Raw genomic sequence first — 21312 nt, 5'->3', positions numbered from 1 at the left:
AAGAAGAAATTTACATTAAGCAATTGTTTTATTTCTTGAAAAAAAAACAAGGACACCTACAAATTTGGGTCCTACTAAAATGCGCCCGGGAGCGCCCGGGTGAAGATAAAGCGCCCGGGGAAAATAAAAAGCGCCCGGAGAAGAAAATATAGCGCCCGGGGAACAGAAAAAGCGCCCGGGGAAAATATTTAGATATTTTATTTGCATGAGAAAACTTTGTTAAGTAATGGACATTGATTTTTTTCAAATTTTAGACAAGTAATTTGCAAATTCAGGTAATAGACATTTGTAACAAAGCACAAAAACAAGTATGAGTATTTCAATTTTAACAATATTATATGAATACTATTTCGAAAGACTGATAATAATATTAATGGATCACAGTTTATGCGGCAGATTTATAACATGTAAGACATCAAATGTTTCAACATGCAGTTTCGAAAATAATAGACCTCAAGCACCGATTATTTTTAATAACCGGCAATCATGATTCTTCTATATACTCTTATTTATATTTTTTTACTTACTTATATACAATTTTGAAATGTAAAATGTAAAAGTACAACAACACTTTAGATGTAGCATCGTACAAACCCCCATTTTTATTACTTAGGACAAAACAAGCAATGATTAGTTATTTTTTAAGGAAAAAAAATATTGTTATGAAATATTATTATTTTCTTCTCTCGGGCGCTTTTTCTGTTCCCCGGGCGCTATATTTTCTTCTCCGGGCGCTTTTTCTTTTCCCCGGGCGCTTTTTCTTCACCCGGGCGCTCCCGGGCGCATTTTAGTAGGACCGACAAATTTAGGACTACATATTTAACATATATCATTTTTTCTTTCTATCTCATGCATAACTTGATTAATTAAGTTGATTTCATCTGTCAAAGAACGGAAACAAGACTGACAAATCGCTTCATATTGGTAACCAACTCGTCCCCAACATGGAAAAAGTTTTTTTTTAAATCTCGTTAAAAATACTCCAGGGCCCGCCTAACTACATTGGGGCAACTGAGGCAAATGTCTCATGTTGGAAATTAAAAAAAAAAAAAAACTGAAACAAAGATTTTCTTTATATTAAATTGTTTATCACGGAAAGTGTCTTGCAAGAAACAAGGTCTCTTAACTCTCTGGTGTCGCCCCTGCATGTTTTCGTGATCCATGTTTCTATTTTACTTTTGGTTTTCAGAGTTGATGGTGTATTGTTTGTACTTCTGACTGTGTCCCGGGTTTAAACGACTCAGAGAAAATACACATTTTTTCAAGATGGTCCCTAGTGTCAACCTAAGCAGGACTACAACTTAAAGTGTAATACTGCCCTCTCAATATATTTAAATCTTGTCATAAAAAATCACCAAAGTCAGCACTAAAAAATCACCAAAAGTCAGCACAATACAAGACAAGAACTGACAGATCGGTATTAATGATTTTTGCTTTATTCTACATATTGGTCTTTTAATCTTGTTCCTAAAACCGAAAAATCTGAAATTACAATATTACTATATTTGAAACTTAACTATAATGGTTTAATTTACAATTTAAATATCGGCGAAAATACGAGAGTGACATTCAAACCCAAAAGTTGAAAATAACTGACAACATCATGGTTAAAAAAACGAAAATCGGACAACGATAGTGCAAAAAAAAAAAAACGCAGAAAAAGTACAGCTACAAGTAATTTGAAGTCCAATATTGTTGTTAACAAATTTATAGACAAGTCGTATTATAACAATTACCAACTCCTCAGGAACAGATGATACATATATTGTCTACTTTAAATTGTCGGACTTGTCATGCAAATATTCTTGATTTAATTGGAATTTTGTTCTTGAACACGTACATAAACAAAAATTGCTATTATGATAGGTTATTGTAAAAACAAAAACCAGAGGAGAAAGCTATGTTTGTAATATGTTTGTCTTTCGTTCACATGTTTAAGAAAGGTGATAACAAAGACCCACCTACAATCTAAACTTTTCAATAGACGTTGAAGATTCATCCGAGTACTCGCGAGTACTCGAATATCATGACCGAGTATCCGAGTATTGAATTTCAGATCTTTTGACATCCCTACAATAAATCTATATTTTTGATAGAGACCAGAATATTGTCGAAAATATAGCTAAAGATTATTTGCGTTTCAATGTAAGAAAGAGTCCGGGAAACGCTCAGAATGCATGATTTTGCATTTTTTCTCAGAGCTTCTGGGGCCAAATCAAAATTATCTTGATCTTTCGAATCGTATCATCCTACTAACAACGAAGTCCCAGACATAAACTGGAATACCATACCTGTACACCTACAGTGGCAAAAAAAAATGCCATTTGAAGAGCATGGTATCTTTTTCATTGATGAAGGCCGTATGGTGGCATGCAATTGCTTACATTCTCTTTATTTGAACTTTCGAAGACCTATTGGTGACCCTCTGCTGTTGTTTGTTCTATGGTCGGGTTGTTGTCTCTTTGGCACATTCCCCATTTCCATTCTCAATTTTATTTGGTGGATAGTTTTCTCATTGCCAATCACATAACGCAACATGTCCTCATTTTATATTGTCTTTTCGCTATGATAATGATTAAATAACCCCTGATATTAAAAATGCCATAAGACAGACATAGTTAGTTCCGTTACTTGACGGTTAACGTCTTCTCAAAAAATATTAATAAACAATATGATAAAGCACAATAACTAATGAAATTTATTATGTATTTGCATGTCCAATAAGAATTCACTATGTCTTTTTTTTAGTTTTTATGATATGAAAAGTATTTGAATAGATTACGAAAATGATAATCTATCATTCAGAGTAGAGAAACTGGTCTTTATAGAAACACTGCCTAGATTAAAGCCTTTAGACATACCAATACTTTATTATTGGTGCATAAAAGCCGTGACATCCATTAATGCTGAATAACTCCATTCAGAATATATTTTTTAACAAACCTAACCTTTATCCTTTTATTTCTGCGATATCTTACAGATATTTTCCCCATTGTGTTAATTATTTCGCATTTAGATTGCATGTTCCCGGATTTTTCACAACCCTGTGAGTGAGACAGATTCAGAGACAATTGACCTTTTTGGATATTGGATCTGTACTGGTTTATAATTTAGTCTTAGATGCATGATTCAAGTTTTTGTATAAGTTGTTAGTGGCTTTGAACCAGTATAGCTGTCATTAACTAAGAATACTCTCAGATCTGTTCTTATTGTCTTTTTGTTGTTGGGATATACAAGTATCCGACCACGTCCACCTTGTGTAGTATTTGTATCCATCTGATGGGTTAAGCGTTTTTCAACTGATTTTTATAATTCTTTCTTATGTTGTAATGTTACACCACTGTTCCAGATTAGGGGAGGGTTGAGATCCCGCTAACATTTCCAATCCCGCCACATTCTGCATGTATTGACTGTCACAAGTCAGGAGCCTGTAATTCAGTGGTATCGTTTGTTGGAGTGTTACAATTTATTTATTTTTCGTTCATTATTTGTACATAAATTAGGCTGTTAGTTTTCTCGTTTAAATTGTTTTACATTTGTCGTTTCGGGGCCTTTTATAGGTGACTATGCGATAAGGGATCATTGTTGAAGATCGTACAGCGACCTATATTTATTAATTTCAATGTCATTTGGTCTCTTGTGGAGAATTGGCAAGTATACCCACACATCTTCTTTTTTTTTTATTCTATTATAGCTAGTTAAAATCTCACTTGTATGATAGTTGTTTATAGTTCCCTTATATTGACAATTTTTTTTGGGGGGGATTTAGCAGCCAAAACTACATGTAAACATACATCGCAGACATTCAACACAACTGCCCAAAACATTCAACTAAATAGTCATAAATCTAAAAAAAAACACGCCGCCAACAACAAAATTTCAATGTTTTTATTTTCCAGTATATAATAAATTATTTTATAAAAGTGTATGTAAATGAAAACAATATAAAAGTTTATGCAAATTAAAGACATATGCTAGTATAAATGTGTATATGATGAAAGACATATATAAAATATGACAAAATCAGTTTTTATACTTTGTCGATAGCTATTTAATCATTTGAAGTTGATGGGTATTTTTGCTTGATTTCTGGCAAAGGCATAATATTTATTCCAATATACATTTATACCAATAACATTTTTCATTTTCTGAAAAGCTTGTATTTGTATTTGCAAATGAAAATCTATGTATTATATACAATAGATGCTTTTTTATATGAGTCTTGGTGTTGGTAGCCATTTCGTCTACTCCTCAATCTTAGTGTTGGGAGGCTTTTTTTTTAATTCCTCAGTCTTTGTATCGGAAGTCTTTTCGTTTAGGTGGAATGATATATTCATCAGCCATATCACTGTTTGGAGCAATCTCGACATCTTTCCTTATTTCTCTTTTCGAGGGGACGATATACGTATCCGGAACTGGTACTGCCATTTTATATGGAGCTGATTTATGGTTCATATGATGTGGCATAGGGTGAGGAACGCCATGGTGTGGCACCGGGTGGGGAACGTCACGATGTGGCACTGGGTGAGGAATGCCATGATTTGGGACTGGATGAGGAACGCCATGATGTGGCACTGGGTGAAGAACGTCATGATGTGGCACTGGGTAAGGTATGCCATGATGTGGCACAGGATGAGGAACGCCGTGATGTGGCACTGGATGTGGAACGCCATGATGTGGCACTGGGTGAGCAGCACTATGATGAGAGAGAGGTTGTGGTACCATTGGACCTTGTTTTGGAGGAATCCGCGGTTTTGTCATCCAGAACAGCTTACGTCGTCTGCACATTGATGAAATGACGTCACCAACTTTAATTTTAAATCTTTGAAATTCAATTGGTGATTTGATGGTTTTGGAAGGCTGAAATGAAATCATAACTAATGTTAAAATTATCTGATTGTTTGTGTGTCTGTTACCAGCAGAAGATCGAAATAACAAAAAAAAATGTTAAAACTATCTAATTGGACTCCGTGGTTTTTTTTTATGATAGATAGCAATATATTCTGCCTTATATTAGACACCCATTTTTTTTTCATATAAAACTTCAATAGTCAACAAAAGGTCATTTATAAAAATGTAAGCAGATTCAAGATTTCTTATTTTTCGTTTTAAATAAACCGAAATTATACCAATGCAAACATAAGGTAAAAGATCGTGCAGCCCCGTCATATAAAAAATGACGAAAAAGGGCTTCATAATCTATCAATATTATGGCTTATTTTGTTCCTCAACTAACGCTCCTATAATTTAGAGAATCAATTTTAGATTCTATATCTTTTTTTTTGTATTTTCACCTAAGTACATTCTTAAAACGTTCTAAACTTTCAGAACATATATTCATCTTGTTGTCATGTAAATATATGTTATTGTGCCTGTCCTATACCAGGAACCTCGTCAATGCTATGTTTTGTTCACTTAGGTCTTTGGGACTCATGAGAATATAAGTAGTATTAGCAAACAATTTATACCAACTTGTACATACCCTAGTGGACCAGAGCTTGTAAAAGAAAAGGCATTTTAGACCGTGAGTTTAGTACAGACCTCAGTGGGACAGAGCTTGTAAAAGTAAAAGTATTTTAGACCGTGAGTTTAGTACAGACCTCAGTGGGACAGAGCTTGTAAAAGTAAAAATATTTTAGGCCGTAAGTTCAATTCTATATGCCAATAAGGTTCGTGTTATTGTCACTGAAGTTATACACCTATACATCTTCCTTAGTGCTCCATTCAGGTATGCAAATACCTGCTTTTTTAATGTCAAACGTCCATTCGGGTACTCATTCTATTATTGCCAAACGGTCCTTTCTAGTAGACAAGAACATGCTCTAGTTTTGCCATGATGTTATTTTGGTAAACGCGTCTTTTTTGCTGATTCGAAAATACTTACAATTGATTTAGAAATTTTCGTCTTTTCTTCACCACTAAGGTTCCATTCGGGGTCATAGTCAGTCAAAAAACAAGAGTCGATATCTGAATCGTGTATTGCCGTCATTTTCTGAAATGAAATGTTTGATATCGTAATAGTCAAAATTCCAAAGGAAAACAATAAATATGATATGAAACATGACATGTTATAATGTTTTTATCATATGGCCCAACACGGGAGAAAATAAACAGTTTAACTTATTGATTCTTTTAAGTGGTTCTTTAAAAGTAGAACTTCAAATCATTGTCCTCGTATTTGTGTAGGATTTCAAGATGGCATGAATCGTGATCCCAGTGACATCGCACGTGTGCAACAAGAGAATCAATTACAACATAATACAATATTTTTTACATTTAAACCTAATTACAATATTGAGAATGGAAATAGAGAATATGTCAAAGACAAAAACACCCCGACCAAAGAGCAAGCAACAGCCGAAGGCCACCAACAGGTCTTCAACACAGCGAGAAAATCCCGCGCCTGGAGGAGGTGCTCCCCAGCTGGCCTCTAAATAAAACTGTGTCCAATTCAATGAAAATGTCTTGTATGCAGAAACAATCTATGACAAGAAGTATCTAATAAATAAAGCATTCTATTATGAACCAAACGAACAAAGATTTCTATTTTGTACCAAATGAACGACACGTTCTACGATCTGTCGAGAAACAAATTGAACAAAGTGTTCTATTATGAGCCAAATGATTATTATGTAACAAAATAACAAAGCGTTTTATTATGAACCAAATGAAGCCTGATTGGATATAATATTACCGTACATAACTTTAAAGGCTTTATATCGTTTAATTCTGCTGTGAATAGAACATTTACAAGATCACGATGTGGTTTGAAGATAGGTGAGCACGAACCGGGGTATTCTTAGTTGCTCTGGAACAGTAAGCAGTACCTACCCCACTCAGTATGGACAACTAAAATGTTATTAATTATATTGGGGGAGGGGGTGTAGCATTGTTACAACCAATATATTGTTGGTTCCCCTCGTATTTGTGACATTTTGGTTTTTAGTGTCGACAGACGATGACGCATTTTACTTTGATATCCTATGATGACGTAATCGTGTATATAAGGCCAAGTTCGGATGGATATCTAGAGTAGATAGGATTGACATGGTCATATATAACACCTGTTATGATTGGATATAGCTTTCCCGCCTTTAGAACTCAATTAACCCTGGGTTGTGGCAGGGTTACTAGAGATCGACTCGATATCCCGGATGTTATGACGTTGTCCAATCAAATTTGAATGTAAACATATTCAGAGTAGGGGCCTTGTATTTACGGTAATCTAGAGTCCTAACTCTTCAAAATAATTTACCGTTCATTTAGAACTAGAGTCAGTACTCGAGTTCCATCCGAAAACGGCCGTATTTATAAATTTGTAAAGGAAGGAATAAATTGGCCCTTATCCATAAAAAAATTGATAGTTAACTGAATACTCCTATATATAGATATAGGAAGATGTGGTGTGAGTGCCAATGAGACAACTCTCCATCCAAATAACAATTTAAAAAGTAAACCATTATAGGTTAATGGTTATAATTTACAAATATTTATAGTATCTTATTGTTAAAAAAATGAATTATGAAATTATGTAAACAATTTTATAGCCGACTATATATATATATATACGGTAAAGTTATAAAGTTGTATTGTAGCTAATTATTGCTTCATTTGAAGTGTGTGGATAGTTGTCTCATTGGCAATCATACCACATCTCATTATTTTACTTACCGTATTCTCGTCATTATATGTGATACGCGTTTCCGGTTCCGCGGGGTTAACCATATCAATCTCATGGACTTCTGGTAGTAGCTGCCATCTTCTTTTTCCTTCAGTCTTCAACACCTTAAAAAAATAATGATAACTCAGATTATTTGTAAACAATACAAGTTAAAGTTCTTTTCAATTTAATAAAGATAAAAATTGGTTTACAAAATTTAGATAAGTTAAACCCGACGAAAAGAAGCAAACTGAAGCGGCAAGTGTTGTTGAACGACAGTTTTAAACTGTGTAACATTAAACTGTAGGAATATTGGAAACTTGTACGCAATAATTGTTCTATAGACTTTCGTCAAATCAATAAAAGGCAGTAAATTTTATTTTTAATGAAAAGATATTTTCAACGTGTTACAAGCACAACTAATATACTCTTTACTAGTCAACAAAAGAAAAGCAACGTATTTTCCATATGTGATGATTTGGTACCAAAGTAAAATAATTGCCCAATTTGTGTTTTATCTACAAAGTATTATTGTCTTTTCAAACCGTTGATTTAAGGCAAATCCGTGAATTTTTTTTTTACCATTTTTTGTTATTTCAAAAATTGTATTTTTACCCAAAATTTCAAAAGATCAATATTTAACGTGAAACTCTAAAGTTAATCAAGGTCCGCTAAAATTTTGAAATATTTTTGGAATTCTGCAGATATTTGAATACGTGATCCTCCTCTTCTAATTTAAATTTTTGTCATCATATTCCGCAAAATAAATTTGCCCGCTGAATTCAATAGCACGGTATTTACTCACCATCCAATTTAGTCAGATTTTTTCACATGTATTTGCTTAGTAAATGATTGTTTTTCATTGGATAATCTAATAGTTTTTTCCTATTTATTATATTCTTGGGAAAGGTTGAGTGCAAACTTGTGTATCTTTACTTTTTGTGACATGTATATAAGACTACTTCGCCGAATTTGTTTGTCTGCGACATAACACAAATTCTAAAAACTGTAGGAATCTAATTATTTTGTTAAATAATTTGAAATATAAAAGGACGTGTAAATTTATTTTGGTTTCATAAAAAATGTTACAACAACAATAAAATCTTACCAGTGCACAAACGAATACAAGAAGCCCAACTCCAAAGACAAACTTCATTTTGTGAACTTTAAATTTTTTACTTGTGCTTTCAACTTAACTTGCATATATATACCCTTGTATTGACTGGTATAATAACAATCTTTATTAACTTAAGTTGATTAATTCTCAGTGTTGATAATAGTCATATTTATGTATCTAAACGCCATAAACATTGAACACATCAATCCCAAGTAATAAATGATAAGGCGTATTATTACAGGACCAAAGTTATAGTTATTCTATTGAGTCGATCTGATAGTTAAACACTCTATCAAGATTTGTGGTACCAATCCTATCATGGGATTCTATTTTAGAATCACCTCCACTTTTAGACGATTACTTAGTTGTTAAATATATATAAATCATTTTACAGATAAAATTTGACTTAATAAAAAGAGTTTTATTTGAATCATACTGCAACAATATGGTCAACGCTGTTCTATACCTTACTATTTGTATGATATAAATTAACAGCTAATTTACAGAAGGCGCACTTTTGTGATCTCGCGACATAATGGTTAATTATATTTACAATTCTAATACTTTCTTTCCTTGCTTGTTCAATAAACTGTTATCACAGAGATATGTCTCGCATTTTGCTATGATTGACATACATATGAAGTGGATTTGTACTTATATAAATTTATGCCAATATGTGCTTCAATGTTACATACATGTTTTTTATTTTGTAATAAAGATTATAAAACAATGTTGACTGCTGTACATTTGTCATTTTCACCTATCATGTCTGTTTGCTTTGTTCACGCATCGTTGTCAATGAAATTTAATGCGACTGTCATACAAGTGAAAGGTTTAGCTAGCTATAAATCCAGGTTCAATCCACCATTTTCTACATAAGAAAATACCTGTCCCAAGTCAGGAATATGACAGTTGTTATCCATTCGTTTGATGTGTTTGAGCTTTTGATTTTGCCCTTTGATTAAGGATTTTTCGTTTTAAATGTTTCTCGGAGTTTATATTTGTAATATTACTTATTGTTTTTATTCTTGAATAAAATCGGTCAGTTTATTTCAGATTTTATGATAGTTGTATCAAAGCAGTCACTAACTGATAAATGTATACAATGCTTGTTCTTCTACATGTAATGTACTTTGTAAATGTGACAATGACCGGAGTCATATTTAGGGGATGTCGACAGGTGCCCGATACCTCTTTGTGGAGCTAGATTTATGGTTAATTTAGACTTTTTAGCTGTTCCTCTCCGAACTTTATGTACTTTGAGGACTCGTGTCAAAATCACCGGTTCGTTCAACCTATGCCAGCATTTTAAAATTTAGGTATAAAATAGTATGAAAAAATATTGGCATAGGTTGAATAATTTGTTACAGATTAAGTGTTATAAAACATAAATTGATTAGGGGCTAAACATTTTACAATGAGTAAATGTATTTTTGAAGGTTTACATTTAGTTCATGTCCATCATAACATTTACTATAAAATAAAATCATTTACATAAACATGTATCAGTAAATTTTCAATATTAAGTGGTTGATAAATAAAAGGAATACTAACACAGACCAAAATTCGAACCATGTGATACGCCAATCTTATTTTGCACATAACATTAGAAATCTTAACTTGTTGTAATCGTTTAAATAAAAGTATGACTTAAACTAGTCTGGATAAGTCTGGACAAAAATATAGACCAGTGTATATGATCTTAATAATCCAATTGTTACCACAATTGCGCCTGTTTCAATTTTGTACCAAGTTGTTTTCAGTTTTACGGAGTCGAATTGAACCAGACGCAGTGGTTGTCATTGGTTCATGTCTGTCATATTTGTTTCATTGTTTTGTTCAAATCAGGCCGTTAATTTTCTAGTTTGATTTACTTCCCATTTTTGTATTGAATGGCCCTTTTTTTAGCCGACTATATATGGTATGAGTATTTGTAGGCTGCACGGTGGCATATTGTTGCTTATATTCGCTTATTTGAAATCTGATGGAAAGATGTCTCATTGACAATCATACATGTCTTCTTATTTTTCCAAAAATCATCGAAAACGCCTAATATTGTACGGTTGTTATTGACTTTTGATTTAAAAACATTGTAAGGTTTCGTGAGACTCTTTGTTCAAATATATGTCTAACACAATGAAGTGAATGATTAAAATTAGAGTGCTACCTCTTGATTAGGATGACGCTTATTTCCAAACTTTACGCTGTGTGTGTTATATTTTATTGTTGTGTCGTTGTTCTCCTCTTTTATTTTTATGCGTTTCCCTCAGTTTTAGTTTGTTACCCCGATTTTGTTTTTTGTCCATAGATTTACGAGTTTTGAACGGCGGTATACCTCTGTTGCCTTTACTTTGCAATGCTATATTTGGAATGTTCACAAAGTTATTGATGTTTAAAAAAAACAACCTAGAAATTATCGAAATAAACTCATCATAGATACCAGGACGCGCTTTTTGTCTGCAAAAGTCTCATCAGTGACGCTCGAATAAAAAAATGTTTAAAAGGCCAAATAAAGTACGAATTTGAAGAGCAATGAGGACCAACAATTCTTTAGAGTTTTACCAAATACAGCTTAGGTAATCTATTCCTTAGGTGGAAAAGCCTTAGTATATAAAAAAACCAAACACTTGTTGACGCAGTTAATGTATTATTATGAACATATCAATGATAACTCAAGTCAACACAGAAGTGCTGGCTTCTGGGCTGGTGATACACTCGGGGAAATAAATCTCCACCAGCAGTGTCATCGACCCAGTGGTTGTAAATAAACTCATCATAGATACCAGGACTAAAATTTCAACACTTACGCTTAACGCTAGCTGCGTCTATATCATATCATTTATCGCACAAGGGAAAGGGAGGGATCACGACGATGCTTCATGTTAAGTTTCATAAAATTCCACCAGAGTTTTGCCAAAAAAATCGTTGTCTTAAAAGTAACGGGTTTTTATGTTCGACATTTTATCTCCCGCTGCTTTTTCTTGGTCGCTAAGAATCTACTTCCAAGTTTTATTTGAATCAGATATTTTAGCCGAGTAGATTCCCCAAGTGCCCTTCTCCATCCAATCCCCTCCACTCCCCCTCTCCGAAAATCAAGGATTGTCCCCTTATGATCAATAAAAAGATAATAAATTGAAGAATCAAATGTTTTCCATTTTCAAATATTAACCAACATTTGCAAATTATGTAATTATAATGCATTTTGTTTTGAATTATGTACTTTCGTCTAAATATCACTGAGGGAAAATTCATAACAATGATAGTTAAGTGTTTACCTTCTTATAGAGTGCTGTGGTTTATACAAGCAGTTATATGTCTTAATAAAGTTTCAATAACTTATCTTAGTACAAGTTAGGCTCGGTAGGAGAACCGTTCACTTTATTTTTACATAAGTAGGTTTGATCGTGGTCGACAATTAATAACATACTAAAGTCATATATATCATGTCTTATTTAGAAGTGTCATTGAATGAATAGTCCCACAACCAGATATATTCTTAAAATGATTCTGCAGTTCGTTCTATTTCATTTTTTTTTTATTCAATTCTATGTGATATTTTTTATTGATATTGTTTTTACTACATTTTATGTGATATATTTTATTGATATTGTTTTTACTCCATTTCATGTGATGTATATTATGTATATATTGTTCATACGACGGACATTAAACATAATGTCATTGCAATATGATATTATATATAAGGTATCATATTTTTTCATTGACGTTGTTCGTACGAAGACGTGTGGTTTTCATAAAAGAACGAAATGTAAAAAATGGAAAAGCTAATTTTGTAACAGGAAGACAGATCATTGGTGGACTTACAACATTCTTTTAAAGAATTCAGTCTTAAGCAAGAAAGACGGAGAAGAAGAGTGGCAAAATGTATGTCAGAGAAGTTCTAATTAGATGGTCATTTAACAGAAGGAAAAATCATGTTATAATCAAAATTACTCGTTGTATAATGTAGTCGAATCGAGGATGACAACGAAAGTATGGCAAACTAATGCTATCAGAAAACGACTTAATTATAGAGATAAAATAACCTTATCAGATCACGGTGACGAAATAGTACTTGTACCGAGGTCAACAAGATCTTTAAGGACCACAGTTGCAGCATTGTTTCTCGTGTCTTATGTCACAACGAACACGGACATTTTTTAGTACAATTCAAGGCTCTGAAAAACGAACAAATTGAATGAACAACATAGAGTTTAAACAGTGATAATGACTTTCTTTGATAGAATATTCTTTTGATAACAGCCCTTTAAATGATAAAAAAAAAAATGTCAATCATCGGCATGTTTAGTTTATGATCTCATAATTTGATCATTTTTGCGAAAGGAACTATTTCTTATAAGTATGATAAGGAATACATATTATTGATTGTTATAATATGGAACACATATTATTTATTAATATAATTAAGAAAACATAGTATTTACTATTATAATATGGAATAAAAGACGAATAAGAAACTTTGGGATACATTTTCTGTTCTTATTTCAGTGATTCGAGTAATACAATATTGTATAACATCTTTATATAAGTATGTATATACCTCAGGAATAGTTTACCGTAGCTGTATTTGGTAAAACCTTTAGGAATTTTTGGTCCTCACAATGCTCATCAACCTCGTACTTTATTTAGCCGTTTAAATTTTCTTTGATTCGAGCGTCACTGATGAGTCTTTTGTAGACGAAACGGGCGTCTTGCACAAATACAAAACTTCAATCCGAGTCTATTTACAACCCCTGAGTCGATACCACGGCTGGCGGAGTTTTATTCCCCGAGGTTATCAACAACCCAGTAGTCAGCACTTCTGTGTTGACGTGAATTATCATTGATATGGTTATAATTATAAATTAACTGTTAACAAAACTTCGAATTTTGAAATACTAGTACTAATGTTTTTCTACCTCAGGAATAGATTACCCTACTAGCAGTATTTGGTCAAAAATGATCCTCAATGCTCTGCAACTTCGTACTTTATTGGCCTTTTTAACTTTCTTTGATTCGAGCGTCACTGGTGAGTCTTTTGTAGACGGAACGAGCGTCTGGTGCAAGTACACAAATCCTGGTTATCTACATTTTCCAAGAAAAATTAACAACAGTTGAAAGACTGACTTTTCTTTTTTACTAGATTCCGGATTGAGCAATAGTTTTATATTTGGTCTTGAAATTTATAATGATCTGTTGTACAATCTAAGCGGTTTTGAGAACTGTGAAGAAATCAAAAATATGCAATGCAATCTATAGGTTATACCAATTACTCTTTGTCGATCATGCTTTGGGTTTTTTAGTTCTCACTAGGAACATGAATTTCTGTTATATACCACCATTAAATTCTAAAAATTGAAACAAGACATCTTTTTCAATTTTAATTATAATGTTTGTTATCACCCCATCTACACCCCACGAGATAAGGAGAGAATATTGACTATTTGATTTTCTTTCGTAATCTACGACGATCAGTGAATGCCCTACGTTTATACTTTCGTAAGGGACTTCGGTGAATTATATGGGATTGTTTTTATCCGGTATATTATTGATTTCCTTAACATGTATATGTATATGTTAGTTCGTGTTTTTATCTTGTCAGTATAATTTGTGCGTGTGTTATTATGCTTTACACAACATCAGCGATAGGATATCACACCGTTGATCAGGTAAACACAAGGGTAGGTAATCAGGACTAACCTCGTGTGTGAAATGTTTATTTTTTTTTATCGAAAGCTTGCAAAGTTTGTGCTAATATAACATTGCTTTTGATTAATTAATTACGTATTTTATCGTTAATACAGGTCATTTACTACACATGAATATTGCACGTACACACATATTTGTACGTGTTTGTTTATGTGATGTTTCATGGTATAAACCATCTATTGTTCAGCCTGTTAGCGGCTGAAGGCATTGACCACTACAAAGATCTACCTCTCATATTGTTTTCTGTCGCCTTATATAATTTTTCATCACAAATGTTTCAGTTCTTAACTAAATACTATGTGATCATATAGATTCTAACTTTGTTCTAAAACTTAAACTTCTCATTTTTATTACATTTTAAAACTAAAGTATCTATTCTGATAAGAGATTTTGATAAAGTCATATCAGCATAAATACTTAATATTTCTACTCTGTCTGTAAAAAAAAGTACTTTAAGACTTGGTTTAATGTCGAAACATAATCATCTAAGTTCTTAATTTCACAAAAAAAAGTTAAGCAAGGTTTTAACTATATATTAATCATAAACTTTTAATGAATATATTGACTTCTACAATATTATATCATTGAAACTATATATCTATCTGGTTGGGAGCCTGACAACATCCCGCATGTTTGATATTTAATTGAAATGTAAAAAGTATAAAAATACGTACGTTAAATACTAAGTTTCATGAAGGAACTTGGTTTTAAATAAGATACATTTATGACAATCTACAAATCGTAAGAAAGGTATCTGAATATTTATCTTATAAAGTATGATCTGGTGGTACAGGATTTAAATTGAATATATATCAAGTGAAATTGCGGTTGTCAGTTTAGTCGGTGAACATTTATATTTCTTGTAAACTTTCCAAATTGAAAAGTTTTATTTATGCTACGTAATTGTTTGCTAGTCTGATATGACCTTGTGTGTCAAAGCATTAAAACAACAAAGAGAAAATAGGGAAAAATATAAGAAAAGATAAGAAAATGAAATATAAAAAAAATAAACATAAACGAAAATATTTCTTCAGTATAGTCAAATTTCTGTGATGGTGCACTAAGCAGATTTGTTTTATATTAAAGTGAAAAAAGTCATTCGAACGACTACACGAGTACAATAATTGGGTATGACGACAACAAGCGTAATGGAGGAACAGCAATCTAAACAATCAGACTCTCTGAAGACAGATATAGGATCAGACACTCCGACAGATAGATTGAACTCAGACCCTCCAACAGATAGAGAATCAGACTCTCCGGCACATAGATTGAACTCGGACCCTCCAACAGATAGAGAATCAGACCCTCCGACAGATAGATTGAACTCGGACCCTCCAACAGATAGAGAATCAGACCCTTCGACAGATAAATTGAACTCGGACCCTCCAACAGATAGAGAATCAGACCCTCCGACTGATAGAGGATGGGCTTGGGTTATTTTGTTTGGTAAGTAAAAAAACCAAGAAGACATGCAAAAGTTTACAAATACTAGTACCAACATAGAAAACGAATGACTGAGCAAAACGAATCAATAAAACTACGATAACAATAAGACCACCTCCAACGGATTTAGTGTGAGAACGCTACAATCAAAGTGAAAATATATTTCTGATGCACAACCTTAATAATTGGTACTATTTTGTGACTACCTTTTATTTTGAATCTAACACTAGACACTTCATCATGAATAGTATATTACCATAGTGTACGTTATAAATAAAACAAGGCAGATTTTCATGCTTTTGGAGCACTTTTGTCTAACTGGCCTCTTTGAGTTGGGGGAACAGCTGCATGTTAAAAAGTTAAAATTGGTTCTTAACTACACAAAAAGTACAAATGTTTTATAAAATGAAGATCAAATCAAGGACAAGTCAGCATAGCTTTTCATGATAAAAATTGTTTTCGAAAAGGCTCCAATTTATAGTATTTATTTGAGTGGTTAAACGTAATGCGATTCATTGCTGTTAATGACATTTCCAAAAAAATTGTTTGAAAGATAACGTGATAAACTAGAATCATACATTAAAATGAAAAGTACAATGCGAAGGTTACAACTACATGTTTTAGAAAGATAGACAAGAACTGTGTATGCATGTTATACAACGGACTCAAACCGATCCAAATAGTGCTAGTAGTATGAACTACGCATTAAAGTTGGTTTTTTTTTGCAGCTTGCTGTTGTGAACTATTCTTGATAGTTGGGACACTGAAGTCCTTTGGTTTGTTCTTTGTTGAGTTTTTACGTGTTTACGATACCACTGCATCTATGGTATCCATTGTGCTCTCTATACAGACGGCTATGTTTAGTTTTTTTGGTAAGTTTACTTAAGAAAATAGCAAAAATACATACCTCCTTGTTATAATCATTATTTTACTTCCTTTACCAATCATAAAAACAAAAGAAACAGAGCATAGATGTTTACAGACAGAGAAATTCTACTCACTGTCAAAGACAAAGAAAAAGCTGCAACTGTTAACCTGAAACGAACCGTATAAATTTGTAACATCCGAATCGCTCTTCTCGATACCCTCATTAGAAATGCACATACCCAGAACTTATTTTACTACATAAAAGAAGCTAACTACGTTTTTACGTATTTGGTTAGAACATCGCATGTGATTGTTGTAACAATTCTAAATCAATTTACTAATGTAAGAAAGTTACCGTTGCCTTTTGTTTTTTGATAATTTTAGTTAACAGTATATTTTATATTTGGACAGCATTTTTTATTTTAACATTGGGAAACAGATACTTTAGTAGCAGAAAACTTATAATGGTTGGAGGGTTTGTGGCAGCTTTAGGATATTTGTTGAATGCATTCGCTCCGACAGTTACATTCCTTATCTTCTCTCAAGGTATTCTACATGGTGAGTTGATTTTATTTTTTCTATCAGGGTATTTATTCGCCTATTTATTCTACATGGTAAGTCGACAGTCAGTCGTTTCTAAGACAGAGGTGAGATCAACGTATCACGTGATGTATGGACGTGATATAAAGAAGCAGTATTAGTATTTTTGAAAAGACATATGTGTTTAATAGATTAGAAAACAATAATAAGATGGTTATAACAGCCATCCATAGATCTAGAAACTTGACTGTCAGCTGTTTAAGCAATATCGAGACTAGCCTGATTCTAGTCACGCGGAGAGTTGCCTCATCGGAAAAACGTATTGAATACATTTAAAATAAACATCACCTTGTATGGTGTTCTATGATGGATGTTTGAATACAGTTTCTTATGGTTAAGATGCAGTCAAGTGACGAAATGTGACCCGTGGAATAGATTGCTGATGAATGGTTCTTCGATTTTATCGAAAAATTAGCAAAAGGTTAGCAGTGACTGTCATTGATAAATTGTTGTCTTTCTGTGGACTTACATTTGCAGTATTCTCAAGCTGGATTGCAGCTATTGTCTTTCTGTGGGCTGACATTCGCAGTATCCTCAAGCTGGATTGCAGCCATTTGTTTTGATACAGACGTTTGCAAAAAATGTTGGTATCAATACTTGTGGCTATTTCAGCTTTCTTACTTTTTGGTCCTCCTAATATTGTGTGTATGCTACTAGTTGGAATTGTATTTATAGGGCATTTTGAAATAAATAAATTAAGTATATCGTCAAAAACTTCTTGTTCCTTTATTTGACAACGAACTTATATACCTTTAATGTATATGTGTCATACTGGAGTATGCTTTGAAATAGGGTAATATATACTGGGATATTGTGCGGTGTGAGCCAAGGCGTTGTGTTGAAGACCGGACTTTGACATATTATGGTTACTTTTATAAATTGTGACTTGGATGGAGAGTTGTCTTTTTAGCAATCATATCACATCTTCTTATATCTATTATCAACAACTTTTTTCCGAATTGATGACATGAATTAAGCACGTTAGATCGTTATAAACCCGCAATAACACATTTCTATAAATCTTTGAATGAATCTTCTTTCAGCTTCCGGATGTGCCGCGTCATATGGACCAGCAATAGTGTTACTTAGCACATACTTCGACAAGAGGAAGGGACTAGCTAACAGTTTAGCTAATGCTGGTGGCAGTATCGGAGGTCTTTGTATTCCTTTGTTGATAAGACATTTGCTTGATACATATGGCCTCCAAGGTGCTTTGATGATAATGTCGGGCATTTTGTTCCACATAACAGCAGCTGGGGCTCTAATGAGACCTTTTCTAATGAACACAAATACCAAAACCAGCGACAAACAAATTGAAATTGTTTTGATACATGAAGAAGATACTTCTAAAACAGCAAACGGATCATCTAAAGCATACGGAACATCCCCCAATGAAAAAGGAGAACACGAATCTTCTAAAATGTTTGTGCAGCTAGAACCACAGGTAAGCGTCAAGTCAGAGCGCTCACTAGGAAGTCATCACTCTATAGTTTTAGATAAACTGTCCGGAAGTGCATTAAACTTATATGGAAGTATGGGAAGTATAGCTAATGCAATCACAGTTGTCAGCTTTGCAAAGTCAAACCCATCTGTCAATAGTAGCATGTCTGAAGTCGACAAATCAAAATGTTCTTGTTGTTCAAATTTATTTAACTGTAACATTTTAAGAAATCACAGTTTCCAACTTCTAATGGTGACAGGATTATTAAGTGTATTTGGAAGTGCATTAACAATTACTTTCATCCCACCATTTGCCAAAGACTATAACATTCCTGATGATAAAATTGCACTGTTAGTGACAATATCGGCCGTATGCGACTTTATAGGTAGGTTTTCTATCGCATGGATAGCAGATTCAGGATTCCTAAGACGAAACCATCTCGTTGGTGTATGTATATTTATAAGTGGCGTCGCTGCAATGCTAAATCCATTTTATACAGATTTTCCCAGTTTTGCAGCTTATGCTGCTACCTATGGACTAGTCGGAGGAGTTTATTTTTCCTTGTATCCTCTTCTAATAGTGGACGCTGTTGGACAAGAAAATTTGTCTGACGGACTTGCTATACTGTTTCAAGTTCATGGTGTTAGTTTGATGGTGAATTCATTTCTCATAGGTAAGTCAGAAGTTAACAATTAAACAAAATAGGACCCATTCATTGTATTCGAATTGTTTATTAAAGTATAATCGAATCTGCACTCAAAATTAATTTGACTTCGAAATCTTATTAATCTTTCTTTATGTACAAAGATAACCTGTTAAAAAATCTCCCATAGACAAAAATAAAGGCAATATTAATATACGGCTGTGCAATATCATAAACCGATTTAACTGACACAAATCCGTGAGGGAAATACATCAACTATAAGAGGAAGACAACAGAAACACTGAACTGCTTAAAAAAATGGTGGGTTGGACATGGTTATATGGCTAGCCAAATTTCACACGATGCTAAATATACCGCTATATACATACAGTAAAACAAAAATACAGAACTCCAAGGAAAATTCAAAACAGAAAGTCCGTAACCAAATAGCAAAACCAAAAGCGCCAACAAAGCAAACGAATAGAAAATATATCACTGACTTTGTAAAAAAAAATGCAAGAACACGTAAAATTTCCAAAGATTTAGTTTGTATGTTTGGTTGTACCTGTTGAAAACATATTTCAAACGGGATGGCACATCCTTAATTTTTACGGTGATGCAGTTTGCCAAGCCCATTTTTCATTCTCAATTTTATGATTCTTATCGAGATCATTAATTGTATCCACCAATATTTGCTGAATAACCTTACAATATTTTCATGCAAAGATTATTCAATCCAAACAGATAAGACAATTTCTAACTATTGAAGTTTTTTCCATTGTAGGCTATTTAAGAGATATAACAGGCTCTTATCATGGTTCCTTTTTCTTAATTGGAATAGGATTACTAATTGGAACTGTTTGTTTATTTTGTGAACCTATCGCCAGAAAACTAGAAGAAAAACGGACTAAAACTGAATTGACAGGGTAACATTTGAAAATAAAATTCATGTTATATAATTTTATAGTTTGGTTTTAAAACTTTTACCAAATGACAATGAAAATAGAATTGCAATATAGATATAACGAAGATCTCTTTCTCACAAAACATGACAAAAAAATACAATACTGATACAACGAAGACTTCTCTCCCACAAATAAAGGCAACAGTAGTTTACCGCTGTTCGAAATTATTCATAAATCGATTGAGAAAAAAAACCCAAATCCGGGTAACAAACTAAAACTGATGGAAACGCATTAATATAAGTGGAGAATTACGACACAACAGAAAGACAACTTCAAAATGTAACACACACAGAAACGAACTGTAATACTGGTATAACAATTGCCATTTTCCTGACTTGGTACAGGAAATCTTAAGAAAGAAAAAATATGGTGGGTTTAACCTGGTTTTGTGGCATGCCAAAACCTCCTGCTTTTATGGCAATGTTAAATACAACAGTAATAACATTAACGGTACCAATTTTTCTGCACCAGATGCGAATTTAGACAATATATGTCTCTTAAGTGATGCTCGTGGCCGAAATATTTGAAATCCAAAGCAAATATAAACGATAAAAGAGTTATAATCAAAAAGGTCCATAACGTATAGCCCAATCCGTGAAAGGAACCAGAGCTTTGCATGACTGAGATACATTCCTTAATGTTTAATAATTTCTAACATTTTAATAACACAAAAAGTCCGTATTTTCATGCCAGTACCGAAAATGACACCATAACATGACAGAACTACAATACAAATAAATGAGAGAACATATAGGACAGAGACACATACGAATAATAGCTATCAAAAGGTACCAGGTTTAAAATTTAATACGCCAGACGTGCGTTTCGTCCATACAAGACTAACCAGTGACGCTCAGCTGAGAA

At 33.1% G+C, this 21312-nt stretch overlaps 2 protein-coding genes across 5 annotated transcripts; one reads left to right on the top strand and one right to left on the bottom strand.

The window, feature by feature from the left end:
• Positions 1-3873: 3873 nt before the first annotated feature.
• Positions 3874-12110, bottom strand: LOC134709863 (uncharacterized). Of its 2 annotated transcripts, none has more exons than XM_063569994.1 (4): positions 12053-12110; positions 7672-7785; positions 5885-5992; positions 3874-4860 (listed from the first exon to the last, which is right to left on the bottom strand). In XM_063569994.1, the coding sequence occupies exons 2-4, from the start codon at positions 7723-7725 to the stop codon at positions 4288-4290; spliced, it is 735 nt and encodes a 244-aa protein (XP_063426064.1). In that variant the 5' UTR covers positions 7726-7785; positions 12053-12110; the 3' UTR covers positions 3874-4287. The 2 variants fall into 2 exon arrangements, with proteins under 2 accessions (XP_063426064.1, XP_063426063.1); XM_063569993.1 differs by lacking the exon at positions 12053-12110 and adding an exon at positions 8769-8883.
• A 2096-nt stretch (positions 12111-14206) lies between these two features.
• Positions 14207-20442, top strand: LOC134712888 (monocarboxylate transporter 13-like). Of its 3 annotated transcripts, none has more exons than XM_063574881.1 (6): positions 14207-14317; positions 15573-15935; positions 16661-16804; positions 17211-17357; positions 18443-19513; positions 20268-20442. In XM_063574881.1, the coding sequence occupies exons 2-6, from the start codon at positions 15617-15619 to the stop codon at positions 20411-20413; spliced, it is 1827 nt and encodes a 608-aa protein (XP_063430951.1). In that variant the 5' UTR covers positions 14207-14317; positions 15573-15616; the 3' UTR covers positions 20414-20442. The 3 variants fall into 3 exon arrangements, with proteins under 3 accessions (XP_063430951.1, XP_063430948.1, XP_063430950.1); XM_063574878.1 differs by having other exon boundaries at positions 14227-14458; XM_063574880.1 differs by having other exon boundaries at positions 14300-14446.
• Positions 20443-21312: the final 870 nt, after the last annotated feature.

Source organism: Mytilus trossulus, chromosome 3 (genome assembly GCF_036588685.1).
Source record: "Mytilus trossulus isolate FHL-02 chromosome 3, PNRI_Mtr1.1.1.hap1, whole genome shotgun sequence".
Taxonomy (NCBI): Eukaryota; Metazoa; Mollusca; class Bivalvia; order Mytilida; family Mytilidae; genus Mytilus; species Mytilus trossulus.
The sequence above is the reverse complement of the archived record's forward strand: the minus strand, read 5'-3'. Positions and strand labels throughout refer to the sequence as shown.

Bases quoted from the DNA above. Each gene is read 5' to 3' on its own strand.
- LOC134709863 (XM_063569993.1), bottom strand. From the start codon at position 8,816: ATGAAGTTTGTCTTTGGAGTTGGGCTTCTTGTATTCGTTTGTGCACTG. The intron at 5,993-7,671 runs GTAAGTAAAATA...ATTTCATTTCAG, and splicing joins CATATAATGACGAGAATACG to AAAATGACGGCAATACACGA. The intron at 4,861-5,884 runs GTAAGTATTTTC...ATTTCATTTCAG, and splicing joins CGAAAATTTCTAAATCAATT to CCTTCCAAAACCATCAAATC.
- LOC134712888 (XM_063574881.1), top strand. From the start codon at position 15,617: ATGACGACAACAAGCGTAATGGAGGAACAGCAATCTAAACAATCAGAC. The intron at 16,805-17,210 runs GTAAGTTTACTT...ATATTTGGACAG, and splicing joins GGCTATGTTTAGTTTTTTTG to CATTTTTTATTTTAACATTG. The intron at 17,358-18,442 runs GTGAGTTGATTT...ATCTTCTTTCAG, and splicing joins CTCTCAAGGTATTCTACATG to CTTCCGGATGTGCCGCGTCA.